Genomic DNA, 17153 nt, shown 5'->3' with positions numbered 1-17153 from the left:
TGAGTCCATTGGAGATAGGGCGGCATACAAGTTCCATTAATAAATAAATAAATAATAAGTTGCAGTTGCTGTCATGTGATGTGATGTTGTGCTTAAAGACTGTGAATGATTTACTTCACGACTGCAGCCATAACTGATGTTGTAAGTTAGGCATGGTCAGATGATGTTTCACTTTACAACTTAGCCCTTAGTAACAGAGTTGCCAGTCCCAATGGCGGTCAGAAAGTGAGGACTACCTGATTATCAACTCCAATTTTTACCACAAATTTAGTTGAAATGCAATATAATTAGTTTTCCAAAGAGGCTGATGATGGTTGATGATCTCGTAAATTCCCATTCTGTATAATGTATTGACAAAATGAAAGCTCAATGATGTATTTGAAAATCTGGTAAATTAAAAGTATTATCATCAAAAGGTAATCTCATTTTAGCCACTGTAATGGCTAAATTACAGAATATTATATTTTTAAACACACTCTAAAGTCTCATAAGAATATAAGAGAATGCAATAGAAAGTACAGTGATGACAACAAAATGAAAAATTCCAAGTCAATCAAATCAATGGCTTTCCTATTCAGATGCTCATCTGCACATCCATATTTTTTCTGCTGATTCTGGATTTCAGATTACTTTGCAAATGACATATACACTACATAAATATTTTGATGTTAACATCTAAACCAAGAGTGCATACACTTATAAGCCTTAGCAAGCCAATTCATAGGAGACTCTTTAAATCCACTCTGAAGTCTCACTAAACAAAGAGACACAAGAAAATGCAATGTACAAACTATACAGATAGTTCATGATTAATGAGTCTTACTGGAACTGGAATTTCCTTTGCTAAATGATGCATTAAGTGAAATACCATGTAACTGCACTGCTTAGTGACAGAAGTTTTGGTAGTCCTGGCTGCAATTGTTAGGCCAAGAATGCACCATTGATAAGCCAGGAGCTTACTTTCTCCTGTCCAACTGCATTCACCTCCACTTCAACTCTTCCCTCCAACCTATTTCTCCCCCATTGCTGCCCTTTTGGCTATCCTCTTTCCCACTGCCCAACTGACCTTTGTCATCTTCTTCCTCCCACTGCTGATGAGGCATGCCCAACTTGGCCCGTCATGGGATAGCTGTTGGTTGTACAAAACCTTTCCAGAGCAACAGAGTGCAGGGCAGGAGAAGAAGCAAAATACAAGGCAGACTAAAAGACAGTGATGGGGAAGAGATAGGTGGGCGGGGGGAATGTAAATGAACCTGGTCATAAAAGCAGGTGGGCTTTCAGGATCTACATCTTGATCATGTGACCATAAGGGTGCTGCAGTGGCTATAACATCAAGGACTGGCCATAACTAACACTTGTTCAATGCCATCATAATTTCGAACAATCTTTGAACAAATGGGCATTTAGCAAGCACTACTTGTAAGCAAATGAATGATGACACCAAAGGGGGGGGGGAATCCAAGAGCCAGCTAAACAGAATTGCTTTTCAAATGCATTTAGAATCAAAGGAAGAATTTCCAAGCTTAATTATCATCTTAAGGAAAGAGACAATATCTAGTATAAAATCTGTTGCAATTCACAATGCTGGGCAAGATTGATGGTTACTGAAGTTCATTTTAACTGGAAGGCACCAGGTTGCCTATCCCTGAATCATAATTAGCCCTTGAATAGCCAAAAAACTAGACAGAGATCACATTATTTAATCCAATTTGCACAAATAATGTGCCCCATTATTACCATGCAAATAGCAATGGTACTATAAAAATAGCATTTGTTGAAAGGTAATTTAATCATGAAAGAAAATATATACATATACTAATGCACACATATCAAAACACATAAAGATTAAATACTGTGATGTAGCAATTACTGAACAGAGTTACTAATACTAAATTAATCTCAAGAAATGATGTGAAATAACTGACAGATACTTTTACTACTAGTGTCAAAAGTATCATTTGAACGTAACTTCACTTACCCAATAGTTCCTGCTGATTTTAAGAGAGAATCCTAACTGACAAGGCTGAGATAAGGCAGACTTGGTTAAGTATGTGTTATATTCCCTGTAATAACACTCAAGTCAGATTATCATTTTCTCTGTAACTGAGGACCCTCAAATGTTTCTTTTAGATTTTTGATACTAAATGCAGAAGCAATAACCACCTAAGTCTTAAATTTATCCTTTCATAGAAGCAAATTAGCATGATTCTCTAGTCTTTAAATTTAAGGTTTAAACAGATTCTCAATGGCATATGCCATGAAACCACATAAACGTTCCTCATTCTCTAGGATTAATTGTGCCTCACAATGAAAATTCTCCATTTTAGTTTATTTACTTTAGTAGATGTTTAAAACTACAACTAAGAGGAAATATGGAAAAAATAAAAAGAAATAAAAGAAATTTACAGGTGATATAAAATTAAAATTTCAATGTAACATTTAATCAGTCCTCTAGATTGAAAGTTTCTTGTATTAATCTGAGATTTCAAGATGGTTATTAACATTAAAACAATATTAAATAAAAGAGGCAGTATAATATGAATCAAATGCCAAAATGAACTATTAACAAAACTTCAGATTAAGGGAAAATGGGACACTGGACAGAAGTTACCCAAGACTATCAGGTCCAACAATGGCTTCCTAAGGAGGGGGCATATCACTCTCTCTTTTAAGTTAGGTGGGAACACCCCCTTCACAAAGAAGCATTAACTACTGCTTGGACTACAACTGCATGCTACCTCCCAGCAGGCCTTGATCAGACAAGAGAGGTGTGGATCTATACCAGAGGTGGGTTTCAGCAGGTTCTGACCAGTTCTGGAAAACTGGTAGCAGAAATTTTGAGTAATTCGGACAACCGGTAAATACCCCCTCTGACTGGCCCTGCCCCCATCTATTCTCTGCCTCCTGAGTCCCATCTGATCGGGAGGGAATGGAGATTTTGCAGTATCCTTCCCCTGGAGTGGGGAGGGAATGGAGATTTTACAGTATCCTTCCCCTGCCATTCCCATCAAGCCATACCACACCCACCAAGCCACACCTACAGAACCGGTAGTAAAAAAATTTGAAACCCACCACTGATCTATACCACAGGTGGCAGAGCTTACAGTAACAAGAACCCTGTCTATTTTCTCAGGATTGACCAGTTTAAACTAGATGTCCTTTGGTCACATCCACAAGATCCATTAGCTAGGGTCTTATTTTTTTTTCTTTATCATAAAGATTTATACAGATCATTTGAACATTGAGTTTGGTAAGATATGGGTTTTTTTTTTTAAAAAAATGTTGCTATTCCTTCTAATCCTTTCAAGTCCTACTATGCTGTCTCATTATGATCCCCTGAGGGATCAGTAAAGAACACTACATCAAGAACATTTACTCTCAACAGGGTCATCTAAGATGGGAAGATCACCCCAGACATGTAGCAAAGAACTCCAGACAATCTATTTCAGGCAGCATCTATATGTGAAAATTGTGAAAACAGATGCTCACCTTAGTGACAATAGCAAAGGCAATTTGATACTACACCGGAGAAGCCATCATAACTTTGAACAATGCTCATAGGTCAAGGATAACCTGCACTTTTTTTTCACCTGAGCACCACAAGAGTAGCTGTGGAAGTCCACACTGATTTGCTATCAGCTAGCCAACATGCAAAAAGTGATAGGGAAGATTATTTTTTACAAAATGAACACCTGAACACAAAATCCAATACAGCAAAAATGACAAAAGTCAGAAACTTTGTTCTTACTCTGAGAAGTTGGACAAAGAAAAGGCAATCCTATTGGGTTCTTTTAAATGTTTTAAAACAGAGGGTGGCTGTTTATTTATTTATTCATTCAATTTGCATAATCACCCATCTCATAATTGCAACTGGGCAACTTATATAGTTAAAAACAACCCAAATAATGCAACCAATAACCAAAACATGGAAGAACCTTTTAAAGCAAATTAAAACCAAAATTAAACCCAAAAAGCATAAAAAGCAAGCGCAAGTTAATCAGTATAACAATCTAGCAGTTTTCAAACCAAAGTGGATAAAAATCAATTTTTTTAAAAAAAAAAATTAATTGGATTTTTTAAATTTAAATCGGGTTTTTTTTTATTTTTATCAGATTTATTTTAATAAAATACTTTTGGAGTAAAAATCTATCTAAAGATAGTTTTCTATTTAAGATACATTAATAATTTAGTTTATTCAGCATGAAATGGAGCTTAGTTATGTAGCATGAGGCTATATATTCTGCAATATTGGGACTGTTGGTGAGTCAACAGTGGGTCTGAGGAGGAGCTGCTGTGGGACAGAGATGACAGTTGCTCTTTAAAAAATACCGTATTTTTTGGAGTATAAGACGCATCGGAGTATAAAATGCACCTACCTTTTTTGGTGAGGAAAAGAAGAAAAAGAAATCTCCCTCTGCCTCTGCTCAATTTTGCCTCATTGCAGCAAACAGCAAACAGCCTGCTTTACTTTCATTTTTGTTTTCAGCATAGCTTGATTAGCACAAGGAAAAAAAAATCTGCTCCAGCAATTTACCTCTTTGCAGCAAGCAGCAGAGCCCTGCGCAAAACAGCTGAGAGCAAATCAGCTGAGAGTCGGGAGGCTGATCCAATCAACTTGTGCTAATTAGGCTGTGCTGAAGCTGAAAAGGAGCTGTTTTTTCTTGCTGTTTGCTTGCAAGTAGGTAACTGCTGCGAGGCAGAAGCCAAAGGGTGGGGGCCAGTGGATGGGCGGGGCTACATTCGGTGTATATGACGCACCTAAATTTTCACCCCCTTTTAGGGGGGGAAAAGGTGCGTCTTATACTCCGAAAAATATGATATGATTTAAATCGAGTTGATTTAAATCAAGCCTTTTTACTAGTGATTTAAATCGACTTGATTTAAATCAAATCCACCCTGTTTCAAACCATAACTAGATCCACAGATTCACTAATGCAACCATGTCATTAGAGCTTTTTGAAAGGCAAGCAGGTCTGGGACAAATCTAACCTGGAGGGAGAGGGTGATGTTCCAAAGGACAAATAATCTTGGGGCCTGTTAGATTATCTCCTTAACTGATAAGACTCATGACAAGCCATTTCTCTCAGGCCTGATAGGATGAATAGATATAACTGAGGAGAAATAATCCCTTAAATAACCAAGCCCCATGCAATACTGTATATACTGACTACCTAAAAAATGGTATTCCTTAACTATTGTCAAGTTCCAGGCTTTAGACTCTAATCCTAAAAAAGCAGCTCCAGATGAATCTCTGGAATGTCAGCCTCAGAGAACTCCAAACCAAGAATCATATGAGATTGCTGAATACAGAATAACAGAGTTGAAAGGGACCTTCTACTCCAACCCTCTGCTCAGGGAGGAAACTATATACTATTTCAGACAAATGGTTGTACAATCTCTTCTTAAAAACCTCCATTTAAAGCACCCACAACTTCTGAAGGCAAGTCATTCCATGATCAATTGTTCTCATTTTCAGAAAAAAATTCCTTAGTTCTAGGTTGCTTCTCTCCTTCATTAGTTTCCATCCATTGCTTCTTGTCTTGCCTTCAGGTGCTTTGGAGGATAAGTTGACCTATTCTACTTTGTGGCAGCACCTGAGATATTAGAACACTGCTATCATGTCACCCCTAGTCCTTCTTTTCATTAAGCTAGACATACCCAATTCCAGCAACCATTCTTTATCCAGTATGTTTTAGCTTCCAGCCCCCTAATCATCTTTGTTGCTCTTCTCTGTACTCTTTCCAGAATCTCAATGTCTGATCAAACACAGGCACTGTCAGGACAGCTGGAGCAGTCAGGTGATGAAGCATGGCCTCCAAACCTTTGAACTTAGTGGACAGAGCAGAGAACAGAAGAAAGACACTCAAAGATGCCAAGCAAGAGGGAAACTATCTTAATTTAGCTGGTTGCAGCTAAGTGAAAGAAAGTATATACATAACCGAATACATAGTTTGTACATATGGACCAAAATTACATTACATTCCCCACATAGACAGTAAGGGTTATACTCTTCTGAAAATCCACCATTTGGAAAATGCAGATGAATTCTTTTTCTGTTTTATTATTTTATCAAAATATAAAATACTGAAGAACAAGAAAAAAATTAAAATAATGGGAAAATAAGGAAGGGAAATGGAAGAGAGAAAAGTAGAAGGGGGAAAAAAAGAAAAACATTGATTTCCTACTCCTTTTGTGCAGTAGAATAAGTACTAATATAAAAATCTCAACTTTTTATTTTTATATAATAGTATATACTAGCCATTTCTATAAAAACAAATCTATCTAATCAGCAAAACTCAAAATCAAAGTTTCATTTTCCCCCCACTTCAAATACAAAGTCCAAAGGCAATTTCCAAACAGAAACAAAATTAATTGTGTTCTTTTCTTTGATCAAAGCAGTCAATTTAGCCATTTCTGCTAACTCTGTCAACTTTTGCAGCCATTCGTCCATTGTGGGAATCAAAGTGCCCTTCCATTTTTGTGCATAAAGTAATCTTGCTGCCATCAACATATATAATATTAAATTTTTTTCAAATATTTTACCCAAAGAGATTCTAAAATCTCTTCCTTCATGGAGCATAATAGGTTGTGTGGTTTTTCACTTCTGGGTGGAAAGAAGAGTTGATTCCTTTGATTGTTGTTGTAACAGATCAATTTAGTACCAGCTTCTTTGCCTTTGAACTTTGCCTGGTTTACCCTTCACAATATACTGCAGAATAAGGCATTTTCTAATTTCTCATTACAATACCTTATATACTTGTTTTTATGCTTCATAGCCTAGCCGTATATTTATTCAAGACATTTACACCTTAGTTTTCAATTTTAAGCAACTGGACAATTAGGAACAACTTGCTTTTTTGCTTGTCTTAATCCAGATGAAAAGAAAAACACAACTTTTTTTTTTGTCCTACCAAAATAGAAACCATGGGAGCATCTTATATATGTTCAAATAGGTATCTAGATAGCATTGGTCTAATTTATTATGATTCAGTGTGACAGACTAGAAGTAACACTCACCAAGCCATCCTGATCCAGAGTTGGGGATGCACAAATCTGTCTCAGCACTGGGCAATACAAATCCAACCACAAAAACCTCTACTCCGTCTGCCATTAGTGCCATTCCAAGGACAAAAAAGAGGGCCCACTGAAAACGTCCATGCCCACATTCTTGAATGATTAATTCATATTGCTGTGCTAGCTCTTCTTCATCAGCTTTTCGCTCTGTCTCCAATTCACTTCGATCCTTGTAAACATCTGTGGTTTGCTGTCCTAAAGCTGCAGTTCTATCTTTGTTCTGGGCTGTACTTGGGATTCCTTGATACTCTCCCTCATAAATCTCATCATCTTCGTCATGTCCTTCAGTTGCTTCACTTGATCCTTCGTCTTCATTTCCTTCTCCTTCATAATTTCCATCTTGGCTATAATAATCATTTTCTTCTTCAGCCTGGAATCTATTGTAAGATCTTTCAGTGTAGCCATCTTGAGCTCTATCTACTGCTCGGTTTGCTTTCCTTACTGCCTGTTTTTTGGCCTCTTTGGCAATGTCCTGAGCCCCTTTTGCTAATAAAACCCTATCGTCCATCTCATAAGCTCTATCCATTGTCTACTTATCAAGGTGTATTCACTATAGTTCTGTCCAAAAAGGTAGTCGTGCTGGATAACAACAGCGGGGAACTCCAAACCACCTTCAGTTTCAAAACAAAACCTAAAAAGAAGAAGAAAGTAAATTAAAGTTGTTTATTCTTAAGAGAATCACACAAAAGATTTAAAATGATTCCTGCTTAGGAAACGTATCTACCCATTTCCCACAGGTTAAAACATACTAATTTACAGATGGCTGGTGCAATACAGAAATGCTCTTGCACACAACACAGACATCAGATGTCATAGATAAAAGGATCAAGTGTCCTACAAAAGAGGCAAGTATTTTTCTCTCAAAAGCACTGAATAACTTTCTGCACAAAAAGAAGATCAAATTTCAGCATAGTTTAGAGGGAGTTGCTAAGGGAGGGAGTTTCTGTTCCAAGCCTGCAACTTGCTTTCCCTCCAGCATATTTCCATTGTTGAACACTAATCATCCAATCATGCAAAGGCGAAGCTGTATGTAACTCTATGCCATCTTGCATACAGAACCCATAAATTTAGCATCTGTTCAGACTTTAGGTTTATTGCACAGCACATCAAGAACAGACCCCTTTCCCATTCATCTCATGCTAAAAATATATGCCCATAGGCCTAAAATTAGATGTCAAATATACCGAAATGAAATCTAGTATGTATTTGATTTTTTTGCACCATAAAATCAAGTCACACAGAGATTTCAGGTTGCATTATCCTTAATAATCATTACACGCTTAGTTATTTTGTCTAGAAGAGATTAATGACACTTGAAGACCAATAGAATGAAGGCAATCCAATTAGACAAAAAGCCAAACTCCTCTCCAAGGACTCTCACTTTAGTCCTAAACGCTATTATCAAAATGATTTAGCAATTCTGCTAAAAGGAAAAGGGATGGAATTGTCACTACACAGTGCCATTTTCCAATGATTAAGTGTTCACATATTCACTGCAGCACACTCATGAATGGAGCATCTTTGATTTAAAATCTGCCTGACATTGTTCCAAAACATCTCATGAAAATGATACTGTAAAAAACTAGCCCCAGCAGCCTCAAGGGTTATATTTTATCACCTCTGTAAAGGCAATGTGATTTCATACATTCAGAACTGAAAGCTAACAAGAAAACACAAAGATAGTAAAAGAAAGAAGAGAACGGTATCTTTGCAAAATGTGTAATTATTATTGGGGGAGGGTTATTCCTTCACTGCTTCCGAGTCCATTTCTTTTCATTCATTAAGATTACTCAATTCAATTGCATGTCTAGAATGCAATTGCAAAAATCTCCATAATTTATTTTAATCATACTCTGCATCATAAAGGTAAAGGTTCCCCTCGCACAAATGTGCTAGTCGTTCCTGACTCTAGGGGGCAGTGCTCATCTCCGTTTCAAAGCTGAGATCCAGCGCTGTCTGAAGATGTCTCCATGGTCATGTGGCCGGCATGACTTAACGCCAAAGGCACATGGAACGCTGTTACCTTCCCACCAAAGGTGGTCTCTTATTTTTCGACTTGCATTTTTTACATGCTTTCAAACTGCTAGGTTGGCAGAAGCTGGGAAAAGTAACGGGAGCTCACCCCATTATGCGGCACTAGGGATTCGAACAGCTGAACTGCCGACCTTTTGACTGACAAGCTCAGCGTCTTAGCCACTGAGCCACCGTGTCCTCTACTCTGCATCATGCCAGCCCTTAATATGAACAGAGGCTAAGATACAAAACACGTCCTAAGTGGTACCTGTGAACATTTGATTTGGAACACCTGTTTGTAGCAGATAGACACTGAAACAATAGTCACATAAGTAAAGGTTTCTAGATACGTTAGGTGACTAACATCTGAACTTATGCTTTTCTACCAGAAGCATAAGATACACATCTATAGTCATTCTGTTTATAATTCTCTGGCCTTTTCCTCCTCTTTTCAATCTTACTTGTTAAATTACTTTTAGAGTTCTATTAATTTTCCTATTAATTTGATGTAATTGATTGAGGCATGAAAGCTGTTTAGAAAAACTAAATCAAGAGAGTAATCTTCCTTTACTTTCTTGCTTTAGTTTTTCTAAACAGCTTTCGTGCCTCAATCATTAATTCTTAATGAATTAATTATGAATATATTGACCTAATAGAGCCAAACAGCTTATAATATCCTAGTTGAAAAATTAGGGGTTGGGAAGAGAAAGGTGACACCCCACCCCTGCCAGCTTCCCAGGAAGATATCCTGCAACTTGGAATAGGTGTAATTTTTTACCTTGCAACTAAATGACTTTGGAGAAGGGATTAATTAGGACTGGAGGAAAATATCTTCTGATCCTTATTGATCACCAAGTACTCTCTGAGTTCTAAAAACCATGAGTAATCTTATCTATATTAAGTTAAATGTCCAATAATTTATATTCTGTGCTCCAGAGTAAATGCCCAAGGGTATCAAGACTTAAAGGCTCAAGAAAACACTCAACTATTTGCCACAATAGCACTTATGGAAAGGATCTTCAAATTTATAATTCAGTGGTGTGTGTGTGTGTGTGTGTGTGTGTGTGTGTTTGAGCTCTGGCAGCTCAAGAATCTGGACAAGAATTTGCAGTTTTTTTGGCAAGATTTCAGAAGTCATTTGCCATTGACTGTTTCCTAGGGCTGAGAGCAGGGGTGGGTTCTACTTACCTTTACTACCGGTTTGCAGCGGGAGCGCATGCACACGCACGCTTCTGCACAGATCACCCATGATGATGTTGTGGCAGGTGGGCGGAGCCTCCCGCCGGTTTTACTACCGGTTCTATAGAACCGGACAGAACCGGGAGCAACCCACCGCTGGCTGAGAGAATGTCTAGCTCAAGATTATCCAAATAGCTTTGTGCTTAAAGGGAAACTAGAATTCACAGTCCTTGTTTCTAGCCTGATGCTTTAGCCAGTACATCTGGCTCTCTAATTCCTTACAGACTTTCTAGTTATATTTATATGATCATATATGTAGTCTAGGGTACCCTCCATATATTCCAAATTACAATTTTTCTTAATCCAGCAGCATAACCTTTTGTGTTGTGACCCCGACTCCCGAGCCTGTCCTAACAGAGGAAGGGGACTCAGAAGGTGGTGGGGAGGATCTGACAAGGCCTCCCTCTCCAGGACCCTCCTCTCTGGCAATGCCTCAGGTTTCATCCAAAGGCCAAAAGGAACAGCCTGGGATATGCCAGGAGGAAAGCATATCAGAACAACAACAGACAGGGAGCAAGGATGATGAATCCTGGCTTGATCCCAGGCAGCATTGGAGGGAGAAGCATGCGCAGCAACGAAAGAGGCGTGGGAGGGCCAGAGATTGAGTTGAGTCATTGAGCCACACCCCACAAGGAATAAAAGGGGGTGTGATTGCTCTTCAGGCTTTGTGACGGTCAAAATTAAAAACCTGAGAGTCACATCACGTTACCTGGAATCTGGCTTGTACATATTTGGATTGGACTTTGGCTAACTCTTGCTTCGTGGATTACTTTTTGCTACTGGACCGGACTGAGGATAAACTCTCTCTTGCTTACTGTGAGTGAAAACTGACTTGGCAGGCATTATGCAGTTTACTGCCAAAACTCTTATCTGCAAGGGTTTCTAGTCTGATTGCTTAATAAAAACTTGGCAGGCGTGCCTGGTTGTGTGTTTGCCTGTGTGGGGAAGGGGGACAGAACAGGTTGTAGTCCAAAATATCCGAAGGCACTCATTGGTAAATGTGGCACATAACTGTGAAGCTCTTCCACTTTTGCAAACCGAATTATTTCTATTCCACTTTATTTCAAAATTGCTAATGCAACTTCTAGAAAATCTGAATTTGTAGAATCATGCTCAGGAAACATGACTACAGAAAATACTTTTAAATTTGCTTTGAATTGATTTTGCTTTTCCTTTGGGAGTGATTAATGAAGAAAGCAGAGAGAGAGCATGTTTTACCAAAATGAAGAAGAATGAGATATGATTTAATACAGGCAATGTGATATACCTTATCCTATCTATATTCTAATAAACCTGGCTGTTTAATCTAGTACTCAAGACTCACCTGTTTAGTTTTTGGTGTACACACAGGTGGCAATAATACTTAGCAATATTTTTGCACATGAAATTAGAATACCCTGATATCAGGTCTGTCTGTTCTACCTGATATCAGGGGTGAAATGCTACCTGTTGGTGGCGGTTCGCCAGAACCGGTAGTAAAAAAATGCTTTAAAAACTAAAAAAAAAAAAAAAAAAGTTCCGAGGATCGTGCAGCACAGCTGATTGTCTGAACTTTTTTTTAAAAAAAATTAGCTACCGGTTCGGGCGAAAAGGTAGTAAAAAAATGCTTTAAAAAGGTTTAAAAAAGGTTCCGACAATCAGTTGTGACAATAAGCTGTGCAGCACTATGGTTGGAACTTTTTTTTTACTTTTTAAAGCATGTTTTTAATACCTATTGCCCGAACCGGTATGTGTAAAGTGTGATAGTTTGTTTTTAAGCTCTCTATGACTTTGTGAGGTTCCTGCTTGTTGCAGGGGCCATTTTGTGTGAAGTCCAGCTGCTTTTGCATTGTGTGTGAGTCAGTTGTATAGCTTTTGTGTTATTTTTGTGTAAAGTGTGATAGTTTGTTTTTGAGCTCTCTATGACTCTGTGAGGTTCCTGCTTGTTGCAGGGGCCATTTTGTGTGAAGTCCAGCTGCTTTTGCATTGTGTGTGTCAGCTGTGTAGCTTTTGTGACAATTTGTGTGTAAAGTGTGATAGTTGATTTTCTCAGTCACATGACCAAGCCACACCCATCCAGTCACATGACCACCAAGCCACACCCACAGAACGGGTACGGAAAATTTTTGAATTTCACCATTGCCTGATATGACTGAAGTAACATCCCTTGTAAATTTCCATGGTAATTTAAAAGGGGCTTTTTTTCTCTTGGATAATGGTATGGAGCAAGGGTCCTCAACCTTTTGGACCTCAGGGACCACTAAATTCATAATTTAAAATCCCGTGGACCACTAATATGATCTGCCTAATGACCGGCTGGGTGGGCATGGCTAGGTGGTCATGTGACTGGGTGGGCATGGCCAACTCGGTGTCACTCGAGGGGCGCCTCTACTCAACCCTCCCCTCTCAGCCACTCCTCGCCTGCCTACCAGGGCTCCTTAGGGCCCCAAAAGGAAGCAGTTGTTGGAGCTAAGCAGCCACCATGAGAAAGAGTTGGCAAAACAGCTCAATTAAAATTGGATCTGACCAAGGAGGCTCAGCAGAAGCACCTCATTGAAGACTAGGAGCATAGGCTTTCCAAGCAGAGGGAAGACCTGTGGGAGTACAAGGCCAGGTACCAGCGCCTGGAGGCTCAGCGGGCTGAGATGGTCAGCCAGTTCCAGGCCATGATTCAGTCCCACTGGATCAAGGCCCTCCGGCTCTTCACCACCACCAGCACTTCTGCCAGCCTTCGCCCAAAGCTCCACACCAGGAGGCTGAAGCAGACCCCAAGTCGGAATTTCTGCCCCCCTCCGACCCGCACAAAAAGACCCCGAGGGGGAGACTCTCTGCAGCAACACAAACGTTCATTGCACATATCCAGCCCAGGGGCTGTAGGACCCGATTTAGTGCAAGATAAAAAATGCAAATAATTTTTCAGCGGACCACCAGAATTTTCTCGCGGACCACCAGTGATCCATGGACCACCTGTTGGTGACCGCTGGTATGGAGTGTTTATAAAAATAGATTGATTGCATGTGGAAATACATTTGTTATATATCTCAACTCCCCTCTTTTCAGTTTATTTGAAGAAGGGATAACAACAATTCTTTCATTAAAGACCTTTGGAGTAATGCCACAATTCCTTAAAATTTTAAAAAGTGATTTCCAGACAAATCTCCTTCCGATATCTCTGTCCATATTTCTAGTGATTATTTCAGTGGGTACAAAGGAATTGAATGACATGGAAATGTGTTCCTTAGAATGAATGATAATATGAACAGAGTAAGCACATCAGGGAATGCATTAGTTGTTCTGTATATAGAAGTGAATATTGCACTTGAAATAGGCAAACTCCTTTTCTTTAGCTAAAGAATATGGCTAAAGAATGGCTTCACTACTAAACAAAAAGGTTATCTAAGACACTGGTAAACATATAGCAAAATAATTCGGGTACAAAGCTATTTTCAATCTAATGGTTTAATGTGATTTACTCTGGTTTTATCAAAATTAATGATTCTTGGCAGTTTTCTTTCTGATAAGCTTACATATTGAATCATCTGTACAATACACTTAGTTTGCTTAACAAGGCCTTCAAAATACTGCTACATTTAGATTGAGAGTTACTCTAAATAAATGTACACATAGTGCTTTAAATATATAGTTTAAAATTTAATCAAAGGTCTTCTTCAACAGAATTCACTTTAGAGTTAAGGTTGTTTTTTTCAAGGTAGCTTTTGCAAGACAACAGAGATGGAAGATAAAAGGAGGAACAGAACAGACTGTTCTGGGCGGCTTACACCAAAGACAGTATACTAAATAGCCTACAGTATTGCCCCCAACAATCTGGGTCCTCATTTTACCCACCTTGGAAGGATGGAAGGCTCAGTCAACCTTGAGCCAGTGAGATTTGATCCGCTGCTCTGCTGAACTAGCAGTCAGCTGAAGTAACTGCAGTACTGCACTCTAACCACCGCGCCACCTTGGCTCTTTTATATTGCTTCAGCCAGGTATAAAGTATATCCTCTTACATTATCAAGAAAAAATCTTGTTGTGTTAGAGTCAATATGCAAATTCTTTTCTCCCCCTATACCATGCATAAAATATTTCTAAATGCATTAAGGAATGGCCATTTCATCATTCTTATTAAAATCTATAGTTTAAGGGTGAAATGACTAAAACTAGAAAAATAAATTAACCTTTTTTCGGTAACCATTAATAATACAAAGACACCAAACAAACAAACAAACAAAACCAAATGTTTAATAATACATTGAACTGAATGTATAGAGTGTTTATTCCATTAGTCACAAACTAAATATTTTAACAACTTAAACAGCTGGCTTTATTTAATTAAGTTACCCAAGCCTTGCTTTGTATACAGGCAGTCCTTGACTTATGACTATAATAGAGCCTGGAATTATAGTCATCACAAGTCATGCCAAATGCTAAGTGTCTCAACATGTGACTGACATTATTTTTAATCTACTAGTTCAACATTTTCTCATCCTTTGACCACTATAATTTCTTCAGCTTTACAGCACTCCTTCTTTCAATCTCACCATACTGCCCATTTTTCCCAAATAATTATATTCTTCGATAATTAAAAGACAGTAATGATGTTGTTGCCTGCTAAGATATGCAGCCTATTTGCCTCATGTTATTTATGGTAATTAAAAAGCACCAGAGAGTAGATAAATAGTTGTCACCCAGGAAATCAGAAGATCCTGAGATGTTTCCCAGCATTATTACCTCCAGATACATAGATCACTATATATATACTGGACTCCAATTAGATAAGGCAGGAGTTTCATTTTCAGACATCTGGAGGCTGTTTGCTAACAAAGCTTAGGTCAACAGCTAAGTTGTTTTTCTAGATGAAAAAGCCAAAAATCAAAAGCTTGATGGAATTAGCCTACAAATTTTAATTAAGTAATCCATCCTCAACAATAATACAGAGATAAAGGTAATTACAAGGATTAATCAAGCTTTAACACAGAAGAACAGCCGTTTTTAATTTTAATCTTTGCTCGCTAAAACTATCTTCCCCAGAATTCCTACTCCTACTCCTACTCCTTTTGCCTTATATATGAGAGTTTATCACTTGCTTGATAGCAACTCTGCACTGATAGGGAAATTAAAATATAGTACATTCTAGAATTGATATTCTAAATACAGTATCAGATGAATTCTCTCTCTTAGCAATGGGATATAAGAAAATTTAAAAATGAGCACACACACACACACACACACACACACACACACACACACACAAAATAAAATACATTTGAAATAAACACTCAAGTGAAAAGGACCTGAACTTATGGTCAGAACCAACAGCAGATGACCAAGATATTCAATTCAATGGGCATTAAAAAAAAGTCTCAAGAAATATATTTACAAACTTCAAATTTATACTTATCTTTTGGATTTTATGTCACTGAGTCCTTTTGACATGATCTTTGTGGCTTCCCATGAACAAGAAGGTACTACTGAATAGCTGCAACTTTATTAGGTGATTCTATTATAAGCAAAGTGCTGAATATGTCTCCCCGTCAAGAAAAATGAGCAATTTCTTACAAGTTTTAATTTCTCCCCTTTGACAATTTGGCATTTTCATAATAACTAGTTACAGGTACTATTCTTGAATTAAATTACTTCTGCTTCTAAGCAGCCCCTTAGATGCAAAAAAAAAAAAAAAAAAAAAGTATGTGGATATAATTCACATTCACCATTTAAAAAAAAGCTTTCTTTGGTACAACTATAGACATCATGACTATCTGCAAATCATAGAAGCATTTCTTCATCAATATTGTTCCCTGTATGTCACAGATAAGGTGCACTGTATTGTTATCAACGCCTAATTTATACAAGCTCACAGAAACCAAAGCCTCTACAATTCACGAAGCTCTCAGAACAATTCATCATTCATTGTTGCTGCTATTGCATTCTTTTAACCTAAGTAGGTGTACTTGATTAATAATGGCATCATGAATTTCTTTATGGAAATATTCGCTAATTGTGGATGCTTGTTTCAGTTTTTAGGTATTAACTACAAGATGTGACATAAGAACATTGATTTCAAACTCAGGAATACAAATCAAAGCAACATTTTTTAACCCCAGACTTTTTCTGGGCTGACACCAGCCTGATGTGCCGAACTAAAGCAACCATTCTCCTAAAGTAGACTGAGTGAGATGGGGTTGTCCAATCTCATGGAGATTGTCAGGCTGAAGAAGGCTGTTTTACTCAGATATTGCCTATGACAAAGGAAAATAGTCTATAAGATGCCATTCTATTTAACATATAACATTAAAGGATTAAAAATGACTTGTAAATCAAAATCTCACCATGAAGTAATTTACTATTTTGCCCCATGCACATTCATTTTTGCATCTGATAAACAGGAGCAAACATGTCCTTAGCATAATTTTATCACTATCTGTATAGGGGGTACTTCACACAATACATTATTCTTAAGTATACTATAATTCTACTTGTTTTTCTACCTTTAGGGGTCTTCAAAGCACTTGATAGATTGGAATGCAAATTTCTTAAAGGTCTGTTACTGGAAATGGGATTTGTATTTAATGATATTGCTTTAATCAATCAATTATATTCACCGTACAAGCTATAATCAGAGTCAGTGAAGCAGACATAAAGGTCTTTGAAATAAACACGAGTACTAACCAAAGTGCCAGCTTTTTTCCTTATTTTATTTAATCTCATTATTGATTATCACAGAGTATTAAGAGTAATAAAATGTTTATTCAATATAATTAATTTGTTTAGAAATGATATTTATTTTTCTTCAGAATCCTAAGACACAACTATTAAAATATGAAATGAATAAAGTTCCCACAGAAACA

The 17153-nt window shown here is 37.7% G+C and overlaps 1 protein-coding gene across 1 annotated transcript in view; it reads right to left on the bottom strand.

Annotated features, from left to right (window-relative positions):
• SV2C (synaptic vesicle glycoprotein 2C) overlaps positions 1 to 7600 on the bottom strand; it is a 43791-nt gene extending 36191 nt beyond the window's left edge. The window contains exon 1 of the mRNA XM_070935829.1: positions 7018 to 7600. Within this exon, the coding sequence (XP_070791930.1) occupies positions 7018 to 7600 (583 nt within the window). The remainder of the gene's footprint in view (positions 1 to 7017) is intronic.
• Positions 7601 to 17153: the final 9553 nt, after the last annotated feature.

Source organism: Pituophis catenifer, unplaced genomic scaffold (genome assembly GCF_029215685.1).
Source record: "Pituophis catenifer annectens isolate HBS135680 unplaced genomic scaffold, rPitCat1.0.hap2 SCAF_2, whole genome shotgun sequence".
NCBI classification, from domain to species: Eukaryota; Metazoa; Chordata; class Lepidosauria; order Squamata; family Colubridae; genus Pituophis; species Pituophis catenifer.
Note: the sequence above shows the minus strand (reverse complement) of the source record. Positions and strands in the feature narration are given on the sequence as shown.